Source organism: Eubalaena glacialis, chromosome 1 (genome assembly GCF_028564815.1).
Source record: "Eubalaena glacialis isolate mEubGla1 chromosome 1, mEubGla1.1.hap2.+ XY, whole genome shotgun sequence".
NCBI classification, from domain to species: Eukaryota; Metazoa; Chordata; class Mammalia; order Artiodactyla; family Balaenidae; genus Eubalaena; species Eubalaena glacialis.
Window position 1 is genome coordinate 16,182,579 of NC_083716.1, and position 19,588 is coordinate 16,202,166.

General features: G+C 41.8%; 1 protein-coding gene across 2 annotated transcripts in view; it reads left to right on the plus strand.

Annotated features, from left to right (window-relative positions):
* ABLIM1 (actin binding LIM protein 1) overlaps positions 1 to 19,588 on the plus strand; it is a 182,280-nt gene that overhangs the window by 130,721 nt on the left and 31,971 nt on the right. For both annotated transcript variants that reach the window (XM_061191323.1, XM_061191388.1), the window contains 4 exons: positions 1,514 to 1,572; positions 13,805 to 13,882; positions 14,917 to 15,072; positions 18,452 to 18,487. In XM_061191323.1, coding sequence (XP_061047306.1) covers positions 1,514 to 1,572; positions 13,805 to 13,882; positions 14,917 to 15,072; positions 18,452 to 18,487 — 329 coding nt within the window. The remainder of the gene's footprint in view (positions 1 to 1,513; positions 1,573 to 13,804; positions 13,883 to 14,916; positions 15,073 to 18,451; positions 18,488 to 19,588) is intronic.

A 19,588-nucleotide genomic window follows, 5' to 3' on the forward strand; every position in this document is an offset into this window, starting at 1 on the left:
ATGGACTATGTGTCTGCCTGGTTTTGGTTTGTTTGATTTTTTTTTTTTTTGGCCCTGGGTTAAGCAAGATAGAAATTACTGCTAAATAGGGATTGACGTATTATTCTGATATAAAATGTATTTTCCCTGTCATTAATTTAATAGTATTTTAGTTCAGTGGTGTAAAATAATTCGAGAGTTATTTTGATTTGATACTTTTCAAGTACACACAGATTGCTGCTTAAAGAGAGAAAGATTTCAGCAATGAAATGTAGAAAGTCTAATATTCATACTGAGATTCTCATTAAGTTTATATCATTTACTTACTGCTTTCCACTTAGTAACTTTTTCAGATTTTTTTAACTTTTTATTTTATGTTGGAGTGTAGTTGATTAACAGTGTTGTGTTAGTTTCAGGTGTACAACAAAGTGATTCAGTTATACAGATATGTGTATCTATTCTTTTCCCAATTAGGTTGTTACAGAGTATTGAGCAGAGTTCCCTGTGCTCTACAGTAGGTCCTAGTTGGCTATCCATTTTAAATCTAGCAGTGTGGACATGTCAACCCCAAACTCCCAAACAATCCCTCCCCCACCTCCCTTCCCCCTGGTGACCATAAGTTCATTCTCTAAGTCTGGGAGTCTTCAACTTAGTAACTTTATTCGCTTAGGTCTTTTTAAGTCCCTCTTCAAGTTCTTCTGCCCATTCCCACATTTGAACATACCCTTATATGAGCATATAAGACTTACATACAGGCCTTAGCCATAAATTACATAGATTGTCTATCTAGGTGTAAAAAAATCATATAGGCAGACATTTGATTCTTATAAGAAAAGAGCTTTTGATTGGATATAAGTGTTTTGCTTAGTTCTTTGGTACTGGTACCATCTAAGAAAGTACTTTACACTCCTATAAAGTGAGGCATTAACCCAGGAACAGACACTTAATTAGTGCCTTCATTAGTTTAAAAGTGAAGACTTTTTGCAGTTAATTAAAAGGTTAAAAGTTAAAGGAAAACTTGTGGATTTGTAATGTAACTTTCAACCTTTCTGCTAGTTAGATTGATTTCCTGTGTCTGTTGGATCAACAAAAAAATTCAGTGAGTTTTGCTTCTAGTTATAGACGATCTGGTTTGACTTTATTGCCCTCATCTAAATTGCTTGGTTGTTTTGATGTTATATAAGCATGGCTTATGGCTTATATTTCTGAAATTAAATGCAGCTGTTGCTAAGCACACAGACATTACTTTTAAAGGATAATGATACAGTTTAAAAACAAAAACAAAAACAAAAACCACCACCCAGTCAAGAACTAAATGTCTCTTTCATCAAGACACTCTTGTGCCCAATTAGTGGTCTCTGTGGTCTAGGATTATGACTGTTATAGAACAAGTTCAGACCAGATGTGGAAAACTCCCCTGGAGTTTGAACTGTCATGATTCACTTGGGCACAGGGCCACTCTCAGAAGTTCTATCTAATAGGACTGTGACTGCTTTCCATTTCCTTTATTCTTAGCCATGCATTGTCTTTCCAGGTTCTACCGTTTGGCATCCCGACTGTAAGCAATCCACCAAGACCGAGGAAAAACTGCGGGTAAGGAAGGCAATAGTGCCATGATGCCAGGTGTACTTGCTGGGCACTGTGTTTGTAGTCACTAATTTTGGGGACTGGAGTTTGGGTGAAAGTACTTTTTTATAACTTTTTTTTTTTCCCTCTATATCAGACTAAGTGGAAAGGCCATTTGGCCAAGAAAGGAGGTTCCCTCCTACCTTAAATCAATGGTGGTTTTTGTTCCAAATGCTTGTGTTGGACAAAATAAGCCTTGCCTCATAAGTCAGGTTCTTAGGAAAGCATTCAAGGGAAAAGTCAAACCTTACAGATGTGAAAAAATGTTTCATCAAGTTCTAGGTCCAACATCTGGTGACCTCTTCACCGGGCTTTTTTTGTACTTTGTCCATAATATCGCTCCAACCCAAACTCTGAGGCCATTGCTCAGCTCTTTCTACGTTTGATTGGCCTCTCAAATCCAAATTCACCGAGTGGCCTCCATCTCCAAAAGCTGATGATTTGTCAGATAAAACCTTTGGGGAAAATCATGATGAGCCCAGACGTGTCAATGTAAACAGGTATTCTTGACTGTTTTTGTAACTTAAACCTTAGGTAGCATCAAAATGTTTTTGTAACTCCCTAGAACATGGACCACTCGGGCAAGAGGATAGATTCTCTTTATCTCTCACTTCTTTTATCTTTCTTTCCTTTTTTTTTTTTTTTTAACCTCTCACTTCTAAAGCCTTCCCCTGGTCTTACTCAATTCTCAGATCACCTCCAGGTGACAATATTTTATCTGTTTAAAAAGCAAAGAGCGGTACACAGTTGCAAGGCCATGATCATAATCTGTATCTTACTCAGATGCCCCCAGTTTTTCACTTGGACTGTGAAGTATTTTTCAGAGCAATAATCAGACTGGACCCCAGTCTACACTCCCCCAGTTTAGCTACCTTAGTGGTACCCTTGGAAAAACTGGAGGTTGACTAGGCCACCTGGTGCCTCAGGGAAAAGAATGGCCTGAATTTGTTTTGAAAGCCAGACTCTAGAAGACTCTAGAATGTGGTATCGTTTCTTCTTGATCTGCCATTAGCAGACATAAGGAACGATGTATGTAATCCCCAGCAGCTGCATAGCTGCTGCATCGATGTGGCCCGATCACTAATGCGTCACTTGTGAAGGGGTGACTTGGCTTCAGAGAAATGATTATCAGTGAGACCCATTTTTTTTTGGCCTGCCACCCTGGGAATGACAGGTCTTATTTTCATTTTCCAGTATCTTTCCCTTATTCTCGGCGAAGCTCAGGTCTGCCCAGGAGCTTTATTTCCTTTGCTTTTTTTTCTGCTTCAGCTGGCATCTGTAAGATCAGATGGAGATATTCTGCCATTTGCATAACTTGTCCCTTGTCCCTTGCCCGTGACCCTGAATAAAAGCAGTTGTCTTAGAATTCAGTGAATGTAATCAGACTTTAAGTGTAGGGGGAAAAATCACTTTTTCTCAAAATAATTGAATAAAGACCAGACAAACTGGAGAGGAATTTGTCCACCAATATCAGGATGATTTGGTCCCTGTTTCAACATAGAGTTTCAGCTTGAGCATGTGTACCTAACCCTCCCATCTATCAGTCAGTCAGGCGCACACTGGAACAGTCACCAGACTCTGGGATTTTTGAGGACCCATGGATGCTTTGAAAGCAGGTTATCATTATAAAATACTAGAACATTAAAGATAGTACTTACTGTCACTTTTATCATGAGAATGTAAAATTCACAGCATAGCTTGTGGATGCTGCCCAAAAACCACCCAAGTAGCTAGTGGTTGGCACTATCTTTACAGTGTTGCTTCAGTTTCTTGAATAATTATTTTTTACTTCATCCCTGATGAAGTGTTTTGGGAGATGAAGAGAGGAATACTAACGTGGCCAGACTGAATGGAATGTGTCTTTTCTCTATAAGGATTGCTTGAATTTGCAGATTGTGTTACTAAAATGATTTTTTTTAAAAAAATCAACACTCTTGATCGCATCTTGATGGAACTCTATGGATAAGATTATGAAAACAACTAGTGAGATACTTCCACTCATTCTGGCCAAGAGGACCTGTTGTTTTTTCTTCCTTTAGTGAAACTTCCCAGAGAATTCCAAAGCTCTTCTCCTAAAGCCAACATTTACCACTTGGGAGGTCAGCCCAGCCCTCAGCTCACTCACCCAGAAATAAGGAGGATGCTGCACCTCCGAGGAAAGAGGTTCTGACGTGCCCCAAGTGGGGTACCGGCTGACGCTGGTGGGATTTAAAAGAGGCTAGATTTTTGAAGAAGGAATAAATCTTGTGCTCTCTTAAGGGTGTGTCTCCAGATGACAGTCTTGAGCCAGGATTTCCAGGCCTTTTACTGGGTGTCACATCAGTGCAGTTACTATAGCAAAATGAAAATGTTTTAAGAATCTTTTGGCAACCCCACTGAGTAATCCATGTTCTTGGTACTTCAAGAATTTGTGGGGCTTTTGTAATAACAGATTCTTAAGAACATCTCTCAATGGCTTCATTGGCTTCTCACTCTTCATATATCAGAATATTTAAGCCAGAATAAATGGAAAGGAACGATGGTGGGTTGGAACATAGGTAAACATACTGTAACTTGAAGACCAGTTAGGGAATTCCCTGGCGATCCAGTTGTAAGGACTCCGCGCTTTCACTGCCAAGCGTGTAGGTTCAATCCCTAGTCGGAGAACTGGATCCTGCAAGCTGCACGGCGCAGCCAAAAAAAAAAGAAAGAAAGAAAAAAAAAAGACCAGTTACTATGCTTTTAAACATGGACCCCAAAAATACACACACACACACACACACACACACACACAACTAAAGTGATGTCACTTGTCACTTATCAAATTAGTTTTCCTGAAGGTTTTTTTCTGTTTTTGATAGTGTTTCTGAATCGAGGCTATTTCATTGTTCATTCTTCCCTTTTTCATGTTTCATGGCAGCCACGAAACATCCGTCGTTCTCCATCTGATTTCTTTTATCCCAAAAGTCTGATTCGACGCACAGGATGGTCCCCGTCTCTGCAGGTTGGCGCTGTGTCTGGGCTGAGGCTGGGAGCCACTGTCCTGGGCCCCAGGCTTCTGTCGCTTTTCCTCCCCTTGCTGCTTTCCCCACATAACTTCCGGGCTCCTGCAGAGGCAGATGCTTTTTCTCACCCCACGGAGTGCATCTCACATTCTGATTCTGGCTGTTTTCTTCTCTGGACAATGTTTTCATTTAGAGCAGTGGCTAAAGCATTGTCTTCAGTACAGCGAGCACATTGGAAGCTACCCTTTTCGTCCTATGCTCACACATTTGTTCGTTGAACAAATATTTGCTAAGTACCCAGGTATAGTAAGGAAGAAAAGACAGGTAAATAATTATAAAATGATATAGAAACGTATCACAGGATATGGATCGTAAAGATCAAGGAAGTTCAGATGAGGGAAGGGGGTCAAGGGGCGCTTCCTAGGAGAAGAGGTCTTTGAGTTGAGTTATGGAGGCTGAATGGGATTTGAACATGTAGAGGTGATGAGAAAGGGGTGGGCCTGGTGAAGAGAGCGGCAGGAGTATGGAGCTGGGGAAATGCAGTGCTTCAGGAGGGAGAGGTTTGGCTCCAGGAAGGAGTAGCGAAGTGGGAAAGGAAACAAATAAGACCAGGCACCAGCTCTGCAAGAGGCTGGGAGATTGACATACACTTTCATTGGCTCTCCCTAAGAATCCCCGTGAAGTAGCTATCCTGATACCCATCTTACAGATGGAGAGACTGAGACCCATCATCGTTAACTAACTTGCCCAGAGTTATCCCAGCGGTAAGTGGAAGAGCTGGGATTGGAACCCAGGTCTCTCTCTGAGCCTATAACTCATGTTCTTTCCACTGTCCTACAAAGGGAGAGTGAGAGAGAAACCTGGGAAAGCAAAAAGAGGACAACGTGAAATACTGGCGAAGTCTGATAGTGTATAAGGAAGAGATGGTGTTGAAGGGCAGCACCACCTGCCCAGAGCATCCTGCAGGAACAGGGAAGGTCCTCGGCCTGCTCTCCAGATGAGCAGCAAGGCAGCGGAGTATGCTCCCTGCACACACTTGACCTTCTTTCGGGGTCTCTTAGAATCGGTTGAAACCTTGGCCTGTTAAATTACGAGTGACTTTCCGCAATCCTATCTTTGTCCAGACGAAACCCATTTGACAACTCAGGGTCGCAACACAGCTCTTTAGTCCAGGCTTTGTGCCTGTGCCTGTTTTCTGTGCCTGCCAGAACTGTACTACAGCCCAGGAGAGTTTTGGTTTGGACCTACTTTTATTAAAACTTCACCTTCTTTCTTTAAAGGATTTGAAAAGTAGTTAGAAGTACAGAGTTTCAGAGTAGAAAGAAACGTTTCAGATATCAACCTGCTAAGTTTCTTCATCTATAGAATGAAGTCAGCCCAAGGCTACGCAGGTCATAAACAGCAAGACTTAACTGCAGACTCCAGGCCTCGAGTGCATCGTGTTGGCCCGTGATGCTGGGTTACATCCAACATGTATACGTCATATAATCTTCATCTATCTTAAAGCTTTAGCTCCAGTGGCAGGGTTTCACGTACAGCAAACTTATAGGGTCATGAATCCAGAGGAAGAGCCAAAGATCGTCCCCACTGCAAGTGAGTGTTCAACAGCTTTTGGGGTTTTCCCTGAAAGTATACTTTATAACTCAGATAGTGTTTTATGTTGGTAGCCTAAGGCTATCGCCAAGTGATTCATTTTCATAACTTGAAGAAAAATACCATCAACTGTGATCATTTTTGGTCTTCTCCAGACCGTTAAGTTTAAGAGACATGGAGCATCTTGAGAAGTGGTGGGAAGAGGGAGAGAGGGTGGGGCGAGGGTCTGTCTTGAAAAAAACTTCTCTCTTCCTAGCCTGTTGTTCAAAAGGGACATCTGATTCCCATTATCCAGCCTCAAATATCAATAAGGTCAGCTGTAGCCCCATCACAGAAAGGTGTAAACAGCTTGGGACCTGGCAGAGAAAACAGGCTATTTGACAAGGTCTTGCTTCACCCATTGGCCATTGAGGAACAGCTCAGGAGAACATTCGAGAAGCCTGAAAACGCCAAAGCAATTCTCAAGACACCCAGATATTTTGATCTTTTAAATATTGTGGCCTACACCACAGCTCATTTCACCAGATAATATCAAGCAGCTTTAGTTGTTAGGTAAACTGTACACCTTGCAGGGACATTCAGCACTCCATGCCCCTGAAATAAGCCTTGTATTATTGTGGAGGAAAGTCATTTTATTATTTATATTCTGAAATCTCCCCTTCTTTCCTCTTGCTGAATTATAGGTAAAGAAAATGGTGAAAATAGAATTACCTAAGAAAAACATATTCTGGTTTTGCTTACTTGGAAGAGTTTTATAGGAATAGCAAATTTTGTCTATAGGTAAAAGTTGGTACGGAGCAATTATAATTCCTGTTGTAATGCATTATAAACAAAGCACACGGTATTCCCAGGACCAAGTTTGTAATATTCTGGAGTGGATCACTTGCTTACATTCTGAAAAGGGGCTTCTGTGTTGTGCCTTTGGAGGCTGAAGTATGAATGGCTGCCATCCAAAATGGGCATGAGTTTTTTTCTTCTGAAACTAACATTCACTATATTAAAACGTATGCACTTGCAAACCCATAATATACCCAACAAATACCATGTGTATACTTCTACAAAGGAGCTAATCAGAGGCTTTAAGTATGTCTAGAACAAGGAAATAATGCTGTTGGTTATTGTTTTATTAATGTTGCTACCATACATACCACTTTGTTCCCAGCTTTCACTCTGTTTGAAAATTTTATTCTTTTTTGTGTGTCTTTACAATTCATCAGAATGTATAGGTGTTAAGATTTATCCTGCAAAGACACTGGGGACTCTTGGCCATAGTAAAGGCTGATGGCCATTGTGCACCTGGCTCTAGAGAAGGGGATGTGTGCCCGTGAGTCCCTCCTGCTTCCTCACAAACACAAATTTCTTTTTCCAAAAGGAGTTCCTGGGAATTCCCTGGTGGTCCAGTGGTTAGGACTCTGTGCTTTTACTGCCTAGGGTGTGGGTTCAGTCCCTGGTCGGGGAACTAAGATCCCACAAGCCATGCAGCACAGCCAAAAATAAAGCAAAAAACAAACAAAAACAAAAAAAGAACCAAAAGGAGTTCCTTTTTTGACTTAGCAGTGAACATTCAGTATATGCAGATTTTTAAAAGTATTCCTTCTTCTGCAGCTGTTATCACCACCTTGTCTGGTGAACTTCAGCAAAAACCCAAGGCAGGTACTGTCAGCCTTCGCAGCACTTCGTATAAGGTGTCAATCACCTTATATCGGTAGTTGTCCCATAGGTGTTCGTATGATCTCTCCGCCCTGGGTGCCAGTTGCCTGTAGTTCTCTCCCTTAGAGCATGGCTTTGGATGAATGCAGATTAGATGAACGTAGTTGTTGCACCCCTGCTCCTGCTGAATGGGGGGAGGGCAGGGGCAGCAGAGGGCTCTCCAGCTCTCCCCTTCTAAGAAGGGACCAAGTGTGCATGGTGGCCCGTGATTGGAAATAATCGGAAAATGTCACTTCTCTGGTTAATCTCCCGGCAAAGCTCTGGTAAGTGTTTTTTAATGGTGAACATTTGAAGAAGGTTGAGAGCTGGGGTGGAAACATAAAAAGATCTGTTCAATGTAATTTTCATTCTGTGACTATGCCTTCTGCAGGGTAGAACAGGTGGACAAAGTCAAGGCGTAAGGGAAAATATCAAGTGAAAGGTAGTTAGAGGGTTTTTTAAAAAGTTTCATACAGAAAACAAAAAGACTTGCGTTTTCAAGCACTTGCTGTTAGTGATCAAATGCCATTTTTTTCTCTTTACTGTTGAAATGAACTACTAGTCAGGTGAGACCTGTCTTTGTTGATTTATTTTTTTCCTTTAAGGAAAATAAAAAGCCTTTTTGAAATCAAAAGTAAGTAGGTGAAGGTGTGCTGGAGAAATAAATGTAGATTTAGACCACTTCCTCATGAGAGATTGAGGGAGGGCAGCCACATACAACTACAAGGTTCTTACTGAAGGATCCTTGCCTCTTGTTACCAAAATAAGGATTAAATGATTTGCCTAATCTTGTTGGCAAAATACTTTGAAAGATCACAGCCAGTCTATAATCCTTCCTATATCTACCTTGCTCTTTCCACCCTTCCCTCTACCTTTTTATTTTCCTCCAAAGATGGCATCAAAAGAAAGAACTGAATTTTTCCAACTGTGCTTTCAAGTTGTTTTTTTCTGTAAGGCATGAAGGAAAAAGTGATTAAAGGAGAGTAAGTAAATTGCATCTGCTTTAACAGCTTAACCACAGATCCTTGTTGCTTTTTCTCTGTAGAACAGAAGTGGGCATACCTTTGGGGATACAAATTTGAAATTATCTTCATTTATAATATTGGCAAGAGGGTATCCATCATAGCTCTCATAGAGAATTCCAGAAACAAAGGCTGTTGGCCCATTTGGGTTCTTGATTTAGTTTGATGAATCACTGTTGTTAACTTGGCTATCTGAATAGGTTAAAATAGTAATTTAGGTTAAATAATTGCACATAGGATCATGTGGAAATATGGATCATCTGTAACTTTGTTACAGTTCAAAGAGGTGACACTAGAATTAAGTTAATGATAAAGAAGAAACTGTCAGTGGGATTTGAAAGAGGGAAAACATGTCAGTAGGTTGTTGCTTTTGAGGTTAAGATGAGTTTTAATTTGACTGTGTGGATATGAGCAGCTGTGTTGGAAGACAGCTCTGTGCCTTTTGAAGATGAAGGCCATCAGAGACCTTCAGCAAGTTATGTATTAATTAGAGGGAAAATACAGCTAGAAGAAGAAAAGGGGTACATTATTAATAAAGACGTTCATTTAAAGTTCAGCGTGTTTCTTTTCTTTCTTATTCTAAAATACTTCTCTCAAATTACATTGGCATTTAGGTCTTAACATTTGGATTTCTTTTGTCATATGATGTAATATTAGGATTTGGCTTTTTTTAATTAACACTTTAAAACACATGAAAAAATAAAATTCAACACGCTTACAAGTCTAGATGTTTAGAATTGAAAGGTAAAATTCTAAATATTTAAGATTCAAACTCCAAAATTAATAGTCCAGTTTTTAGAAGTAATTTTATGATCTTCATAAGGGAGAGAGCTCTAACCTCTGCTGGTTGAACAAATACACTTTGGGAGCCGTTAGGGAGTGTGGCAAAAAGCGGGCATCCCTGTGTACCATTTAAGCTTGGAGCACAGTTCAAGAGGCAGCGAACCAGGAACTATACTGGCAGGTCAGACAGGCCTGTGCAACTCTTTGCCATCTGTCATGGAAGGGCATTAGTAACTAGAGCCAAGACGTAAGCAGGAAGTCACCATCTTGGAAGGATGTAGATTCACTCCATGGAGTTCTCAAGAAGGGGAAGGACATTTGTCACCTCCAGGTGGGGCTGCTGCCCCATGTGCTGAGATAGTTAACATACGTGCGTTCCAAGGTATGGGAAGGCCTCCAAGGGTGGTAGCTGCAGAGAACTCTAGGGAAGTCTGGTCTGTGGAGCTCACATCTGAAAGGACTATCCTATCAATGAGGAACAAAACAGAGGCAGTGCTGCCCTTCACTATTTGAGATGAACTGGCTCAGAACTCCAGTCTAATGTCAAGTGTCTGGAAAATGCTGGGTCTTTGCCGTGTGCTGGGCAAGGTGCTTGAAGCTTTGTATGTCTTGTCTCATTTATCCCTAGGAACTAGGGGTTGTAAGTACCCTCTCCTCCATTCTATAAGTAGAGAAGTTGAAGCTCAAGGAAGTTAAAAGAAAAACAAAAAAAAATGAGAGAAAGGAAAGAGACACTCATGTAATGTCACACAACTAGGAGAGCCAGTGTATTTGACTCCGAAACCAGCCATTTAACCCCACTAGATTATACTCTACAGAAGTGTGTTTTATCCCATTATTTCATTTTAAACAGGAAAATAAAGACCATTGTAAGAAAATAGGCAAGCAAGAATAACCCACAAACAAGATGCCTACGGAAGTAAAGTTTACAGTAAGGTTAGGAGGTCAGAAGGAAGCAAAAGCAAACAGTGGCAAATGCAGTGAAAGAAAGCAGATTCTGAACCTCCGAGAGGTACTGTAAGCGTTTCTCCAATACTCTAAGTAGTCTGAAGATGCACGGGGCCGAGTGAGCTCTCTAACAAGAGCCAGAGCGGCAGTGGATTTGGTGAACGTTGGCTTGACTTCGCAAACTGACTATGAAAATACTGACTATGAAACTCTAAAATCTTTATTTTGGAATCAGAGACTCCAGGACAGTTGTATGCAATTTGGAGGTGATTCTGATCTGAACACCTTTGAAGAATCAAATGGGACTTGACAAGAATTCAGATTGTCGGATAACTTAAAACCTTTAGCCCTACAATATTAACAGGGTAAATGAGTAAGATAAATGCTTCAGAGAAAGCCCGTGCCACTCACAGAATACTCTATCCAGTGAAGAAGGAAAGAGAGACTGAGCTGGGAAAGGTTGGTTCAGCCAAGAGGCCTTTTCCTTCCACGAAGTTCTCCATCCCTGGAAGGGCACCCAGGGCCCCTTTCTGACCTGTGCTCACGTTCTTCCCCAGCTACGTTCCTATCGGCTTGCACAGTACGCCAGAGAACAAAACACTTCAGAGCCATCCCCAGGTGCATCATTACAGGAAAGACAGAAAGGATCCCTGGCCCACATTTGACAAAAATTAGGATGAGTAACATGGAAGAGGCCCCAAAGCTCCGTATGCACTTTAGCTATTCACGCAGTGTCCTCACTGCTTTTAATGAAAACAGACCTTGTTGTTGTCATAGCAACGCCAGCAACCGAAGATGTTGGACTGTCCTAGGGTGCACCCTCTCCCACCCCACCCTAACACCGAACTGTTGCAGGCTTCTTAGAAGCTTATAAGTGGCAGCAAAAACATTTTCAGTTAGCAGGCACTCTTTTCTGCTAGTTCATCTCAATATTTTTCTTTTACTTTCACCTCATTTGTCCCAGAGCCATGTTGATGAGAAATAAATGGCCACACACGCCTTACAACATGGGCAGAAAATTTAGCGCAGGGATTAAGAGCTTGGGCTCTGCCTCTAAGGTGTCTGGTTTCAAATCCTGACACTTGCCTACTTGTGTGTGACTTTTCCCTCATCTATAAAATAATGATATTAGCGGTACCTACTTCCTGGGGTTATTGAGAAGATTAAACGAGAGTATGCCTGGGGAGTGCTTAGCACAGGGCCTGCTACATAGTAAGTGGGCAGTAAATGTTTGCTGCTATTAATATTCTTATGTTGTTACATAAGAGGTTTCATTTTTATATTGAGTTTGGCAAATGTTAGATCCTGGCCGCTTGAAGCTGAAGGACTACCTGTAGTTAATGATTATCCCACAGAGATGGTTATTGGCTCAGCTTTCTGAAGGGGTGGCATCTCTTTTTAAAGGAAGGCTGCACTTTGGTGGTGTCACTTCTATAATTTGATTGGGAAGTGGGTCCAGGAGTTGGACTTTTTGAGTAGTGTTATTATGTGAATCCTTTCTTTTTCATTATACTTAGATTTGGGGATTTTCTCATATTGAGATATGCCTGTGATGGGAAAATTGTCACTTGAGGAGGAAAGTGCTTGTATGAGGCAGGTCTGCGGGGGGCAGGGACGGAAGTGTCGAGCCCAGCACACCTCCACTGTACCCTGTGTGCTTTCTTCTACCCCCTCCACCCTCCTGTCTCAGAGATACCAGGGACACTGGTGAGAGCAACTGACCCCAGCCCTCTAGTGAATTCTTACTGTCAGGGCGAGTATAATCACTGCCTGCCTCTGGTTGGCCAGGCAGTTTTGCTTTCCTTGTTTCAGATGTGAGTTCCATAGTGATGCAACATCCTTGTTTTTAGGAGGGTTTTTTTTGACTCAGTTAGACTCATATTTGAGGTACCAAAATATCAGCAGAAACAGTACCAAAGAGGAAAAGTCCTATTCCTAACATAGCTCTATAAATTGTCCTCTCCAAGAAATAGCTGCACGGAGGGGAGCAAATCTTCCAAGACCAGGCCTTTGAGTTTCTTTGCAGAGCTTTCCAGAACATACCAAGCAGAGGTGGGGGGCAGTTAATCCCAGCTCATGCCTTTTCCTCCTGCTCCCATCTCACTCTCAGGGTTCTCCAGCCTCTATTACAAAGTCTACTTTCTTATACCTTCCCCAGCAGCTGACCACTAACCTTACCTCAGTGACCTTCCATATGGTAAGGCTCAAAACATGCAACTGACATGAGTCAAGTATCCACAAACTGAGTATTTGTTTACAAATAATAAATTCTAGCTCATTCCCGCAACAAATATTTATGCCTTCTCTGTACCTGTGTAAAACATCGGGCACATACAGTGGTGAGAAAATAAACCCTCTGAGGGCAGAGGTCATAACTAAAGGTAGTGAGGGAGATTAACATGATGATGAAACCAACAAATACAGAATTATACATTTTATTCATGAAGAAAAAAAACAAGAATGATACTGTGAGAGAAAATAACAAGGTCACCAACTCTGGAGTGAAAGATCAGGGAAGGCTTCTTTGAGGAGGTGATATTTAAGCCAAGACTGAAGGAGGGGAAAAAAATCAAGTAAAATTGGGGATCAGAGCATTTGGGGCAGAGGAAGCAGCAAGGATAAGGACCCTGAGGCAGTGACTTGTACCATGTTCTATGAGTGACAGTGGGTAGTGAGTGATGGGGGGAAGGAAGGCAGGGACAAAATCCCGAGGCCCTGGGAGCTGTGATTTCATTCTATGTGGACTCTGAAGCCAAAAGCAGGATAGTGACAATCCAAATTGTATTCTTCAAAGATCTCTCTGGCCACTGGGTGCCAAGTGGATTTGAAGAGGGAGAGAATGAAGGCAGGAAAACCACAGGAGAGGCCATTGCAGGGGTCCAGACCAGCAGAGGTGGTGACTGGGGCCGGGATTGTGGCCATGGAGATGGAATGTGCTAGAACGTGTCCCCTTGTAGGGGCCAAGGAGAAAAAGAAAAGCCCCGAAATGCATTTTCAAGGCTGATTGTACAACTAGTTCTCATTTACCTTTCTTTCTAGGTTCTATTTTCCCATATTCAGAAAAGTTACACCTCTTTCTCATTTTAACCAGCTTAGTCTTTAGGAAAGTATAGGAACTTAGTCCAGTCTTGATTCTGAAGCCATGGTCTGAAATCTTACAAGTCGCTCTTTATTTTACAGCCTACCAGGACTTCTTCCGAAAGCATTTATTCTAGACCAGGCTCCAGTATCCCTGGGTCTCCAGGTCATACTATCTATGTAAGTATCTACTTCTGGAAGAGACACTTCCAGACCAGGGGCGGTAGCAGCTGGTAAGCATGGACTGGATAATCCAAAAGTGAATAATTCAAAATGATTTTTATTTCTGTTATGAGATCCAGTTTTCATTCTTGTAGATCAGCCATCTCAATCCCATTTTCCTCCACGTGATCAAGGGTTTATGTGAATGTGACCATCGGTATAGAGTGAACGAGTAGATGACCTGTAAAGTGCAGTGATATGATGCAGGACTTAAAAAATTGTTGTACCTAACTTGCATATAGATATATGGGGATTACTTATACATTTTATAATGCTGATACTGAGTGTCTTTAAATTCTGCCACAGAGGTCTTTAAATATTTAGTTTATTAAATATGCAGTTCTTGTTTTTAGCCATCTGGGAGGATTTTTTTGGCCATCTGTTTGAGCTTTTCCTTCTCTATAATAAATTTAGGAAATTATCCTGAAGGTTTGCAGGCTTCTCTACTTGATGAATTCTACATAGACTTCTTCCTAAGCTTTCGGTGACTTTTTTGAAAATGTGATTAATATTGGTATAAATGGGCAACTTTATTTTTTTAATTTACTTTATTAAAGTATAGTTGATTTACAGTGTTGTGTTCATTTCTACTGTACAGTAAAGTAATTCAGTTATACATATATATACATTATTTTTCATATTCTTTGCCATTATGGTTTATCACAGGATACTGAATATAGTTTCCTGTGCTGTACAGTAGGACCTTGTTGTTTATTCATTCTATATATAACAGTTTGCATCTGCTGATCCCAAACTCCCAATTCTTCCCGCCCCCAACTGCCCTCCCCCTAGGCACCCACAGGTCTGTTCTCTATGTCTGCGAGCATTAAACAGGCAACTTTATAAAGAGTATGACCGTGCTAAGCAAAGTGTTTTGGGTTTTGTTTGCTTTTAAGGTTTTCACTTTTTAAACAAGACTTGAGATGCGCTAACCATAGTTCCCCGAAGATGAGACAGCAGAGTGATTTTTTCTTTCTGTTTAACTTTGGCAGGCAAAAGTGGACAATGAAATCCTGGATTACAAGGATTTAGCAGCCATTCCCAAGGTCAAGGCAATTTATGACATTGAACGTCCAGATCTTATTACCTATGAGCCTTTCTACTCTTCGGGCTATGATGACAAACAGGAGAGGCAGAGCCTGGGAGAGGTAATAAATTCCCAGAAGTTGTGAGTGGTACAACTTGTTTCTCTTTGGCACATGTATAAAAACTACTGACTGGAATCAAAATAAATCAGAGGGTCCTTTTGGGTGCCCACTGTTTGCAGGCTTCTGTACCAGGTGATTTGAGGTAGTCAAAAACCTATCACACCATCCCTGCCCTTGGAGAGGTATGGAGAGGTAGGGGAGCAGACCAACCACAGAAAACAACAGTGCAGGATGAGTAAGCATCAGTACCAGGTTGTAGGATAGCAGAGCCGGCATGCTGGGAAGGAAGCCGAAGTTGTCAGGGGAGACTCTGTGAGCTGGGCAGAGGGAATAAGGGAGGGAGAGTCCTCGGTGGCTGGGGGGATGGGGTCTTGGTTTTGGGGCAAGCTGAAGTACATTCATGGGGATCATGAGGAGAGAGATCACAACCCCTAAATTCTGACAGCTGCAGTTTTCAGCATCATAAGATAGAATGTGCAAGAAAAGAAAAAGTAGAGAGAATTGGGCCACGGTATAGGACCATGGTATGAGCTGGGCTTCTGGAATCAAGTTACCTGGGCTCAACCCAGGAACTCTACATGCTGGTTGTGGGACTTTGACCATGAGACAACCATTCTGATCCTAGTTTTCTTGTCTGTAAAACAGATAATGACAGAATCTACCTCATGGGGTGTTAGTGAGGATTAAATAAGCTATCTATTAAAGATTAATTATCTATATATCTAGATAATTTATCGTCTGTTAAAGCTAATCTACATTAACTAATTATTAAAGCAATTAGCAGAGAGCCAGACTCGTGGTAAATGTTCAGAAAATGGCAGCTACTACTGTTGTTTTTACCTGTCTTCTTGGGGCTTATTAATACTCTCCTAACATTAATGGTCCACAGGCTGGAGCTCAGCCTCAGCCCCTGGTGACCCTCCCCTCTCTGTCCCCTAGGTCTCATGGGCTCTGGTCTGTTTCCCCTGGCCTATTCAACTCACTCTAAACTTTTCCCCTTTTGTTTTTTAAATTGGAATCATCTATAGACTGATTTGAGTCCACTCAGAGAGGTGTTTCCCAAGTAGTGGACCAAAATCAGTCCTTCAACCAAAGCTAAAACCGATAATCTGTAACATCACAGTGCTTAAAGATCTTAGATGAAGAAAGTTCGTGAAAACGTGGCAATTCTGTTTAATTTATTCTCAATAATGTATGTATTATATTTATTGTTTTATAATCATGTCTGTATTTATAAACACACACACACACACACACACACACAGTATTCCGGACACACACACACACACACACACACACACACACACACACACAGTATTCCGGAGCATACACACACACACACACACACACACACACACACACACACACACACACACACACACAGTATTCCGGAGCATACACACACACACACACACACACACACACACACACACACACACACACACACACACACACACACACACACACACACACACACACACACACACACAGTATTCCGGAGCATAGCTCTGCATTGAAATGGTCCTTTGGGCAGGAAGTGGTGTCTGTTTTCATGTAGTGCCACCTAGTGGTCATGCGCCTGTAACTGCATCTGCAGCCTCTCTCAAGAGCAGGTTGATTGGTCTGGGTGGTTCAATTGCCTTTGGGTGGCAGAGCTTCAGAGAGGATAAGGGGCAAAGGAAGGTTCCTGAGCAGAGTGCATAGGGGCTGGTCCTTCAGCAAGTGGATGAGAATTTCCTAGTGTTCAAGTCACACAAGCAAGGGGAGGTGAGTTGCTTTATGGTGTGCTGGGCCCAAAAGTTTGAGTTTTGAAGTGAAAGGTTCTGGGTTTGGAACCAGGCTGATTTTTCCTCTCCATATGACTTTGGAAAAATTACATATTTCAGTCTCCTTATCTGTAAACTCAAGATAATGGTAATACCTACCTTAGAGGTTTTCTGTAAGGATTAAGTGAAACATTTAGATTACAACAATACCTGGCACGTAATAAGTACTCAACAAAAATGCTGGCTGCCATCATAATCAGCATTGTTACCATCATAGCCTAGAATGAGGCCTGTGGGTTTCTCTGAGCATAAAGTCTGGATGCAAGGAGGCCCTCTGATCAGATGTATTCATGAACTCTTCCCCAACGCATGGATCTTGCAACTTAGACAAGTTTGCAAGCTATTTAGTTATTTATTCCTTTAATTATTAACACTTCTTCCAGAGAATCCATCTACTGCCATTTTAGAAACCTGGAGGAGTAAGCCTGAAGTTCTGTGCAGCCATCTGTGCCTCCAGAAAGCCGATCAAACCAGACCATGGGGCTCAAGGAAGTCTGGAGTGCAAGAGAGCCAGCAGCTTCTTGTAAATTTGGAAAAAAAGGGCAAATTCTGAAACTGAGAAATCCACCACGGGCCCTGTTCTTCAGAATGCTTTGTTTGCATTTCATTTCTATTTGAAAGCTTTTTGCATTTTAATCATAAACATTTCGATCATTCATTTAGGAAATATTTATTGAGCACCTAATATGTGCCAAGAGCTGCTCCAGTCGCTGGGAATACTTGGTTGTAAATGAATGGAGTCCTTGCCCTCATGGAGCTTGCAGTGTAATGTGGGAGACATAATAAACAGACAGATACATAACATAATTTTAGAGGGTGATGGAGCTGTGAGGGAAAATGAAGCTGAGTAAGGAGAAAGCATGCCGGGACCGGGTTGCTACTTTAGGCAGGAGGATCACGGAAGGTTCTGTGTGGTAGTGCATTTGAGTAGAGACCTCACTGAGGATGGGGAGTGAGCCCTGCAGGTGTCTGAGTGGAAAGCACTGCTGGCAGAGGGCACAGCAAGTGCAAAGGCCCTGAGGTGAGAGAGGGGTTGGTCTACTGACTGCCCCGAGGAAGCCTGTGTGCCTGGAAAGATGAAAGCCAGAAGGTGAATGGTGTTGAGGTTGGCAAGGCCACTGGGGAGGATGTCACGGACCTGGTCATCATAACATATCAGGTGATTACTATGGTTCTAATTTAGTCAACAACTGTGTTTACCAAATTCTGTGTTTCAGTAGACACTGTAACTCATAGTAGTAAACAGCATAGTGTGAGCATATAGGGGAAATAGTTCCAATTTCTCTAACTTAATCACCTAAAGCATCGCAACATATTTCCAAAACCCATGCGTCTTAAGCAGAGACATGTGCCCTAGTCTCGTGGGAGCTTTGTCCTTGTGTACCTGTCTGAGCCCCACTCTCAACTTACTGAATCAGAAGACAGGGGATGGGCAAGGGTGCTGGCATGTGTATCTTGAATAATGTTTCCAGGTGATTCTGATAAGCAACTGTAATTAAAACTGAAAATGAGCTAATAAACGTTGTGACTTTAATTCTCTTTTATTCTTCTAGTCTCCAAGGACTTTGTCTCCTACTCCATCAGCAGAAGTAAGTGCCATTTTTGAAAATTATAATGGGTGGAATTGGGGAGTTACTTGGACCATTCCTAGACTCAAATTTTTGCAAAAGGACATTAAACAAAAGAACAGAAAACCCGTGTACAAAATTATGATGAATGTAGGATTCCTTACGTGTAAGATATGACTATAAGACCCAGAAGTAAATTTCTTTCTAAATGGAGACTAGGGAATAAAACCAGCCTTACCCTGCACCTCTGAGTGGTAGGAAAGAGAGTGGAGAATGGGGCCACTTGTCCCAATGTTGGGCTCTCTCCTCTCATCTATAATTGATTGATCTGAATCCTAACCTACTGATTATCTGAAATGGCCAGCAGTGGTCATGGTGTTTCTATCAGCAGAGCCATCTTCATGGGAGGCCACTTCTCTTAGTCTAAAATCAATAGTCTTGTCCCCCCCTCTCAGGGTAAACGGACCTTATAGTGGCTTTTATCAAGTCCACCAGGCTGGCTGTTCCCTCGGGAGTAACCTCCTGAGTATCTGGATCACATAGAGCTGTCAGTGATGGTTCCATAGTGAGCCGTGGGTCCCCTATCAGCCCAAACGTGCTCTTCCCCTCTGCAGCATCCAGCACCAAAGACAGAGCCCCCAAATTAGTTACTCTCCCAACCCATTTTATTAAAGGTTCTTCAGGAAGCTCATGATACTGTTCTATAAAATGAAACAGCCCCTTCACACTATACCCCTGATCCCAGGAGTGTCTTGGTTTTGCTGTCACCCACAGTGACAGAGGTGCTTGGTGACCAGAGGTCTTAGAAGCACTTTCTGTTGTCCCAGCATAATTTTTCCCTTGGAGGGTGGCCTAAGCTCAGACCAACTCAAATGTGAGCATGGTCCAGGTCTAACCCAGCACTTTCATTTAAGCTATTACAGGTAATAATAATCAAGGGATTGTTTGTTCAGCGTTCTTCTTATTATTTTGTATTTCCTTATGTATCCAATGAGCAAACTCCTCAGGGGTTAGGTCTACCCCCTTCTAAAAATAATTAAAATAATAATAATAATAATAAATAAAATCAGTAGTCTTAAAGCTAAGTAACTGTCTGGATAGTCTATATAAAACTGGACTGAT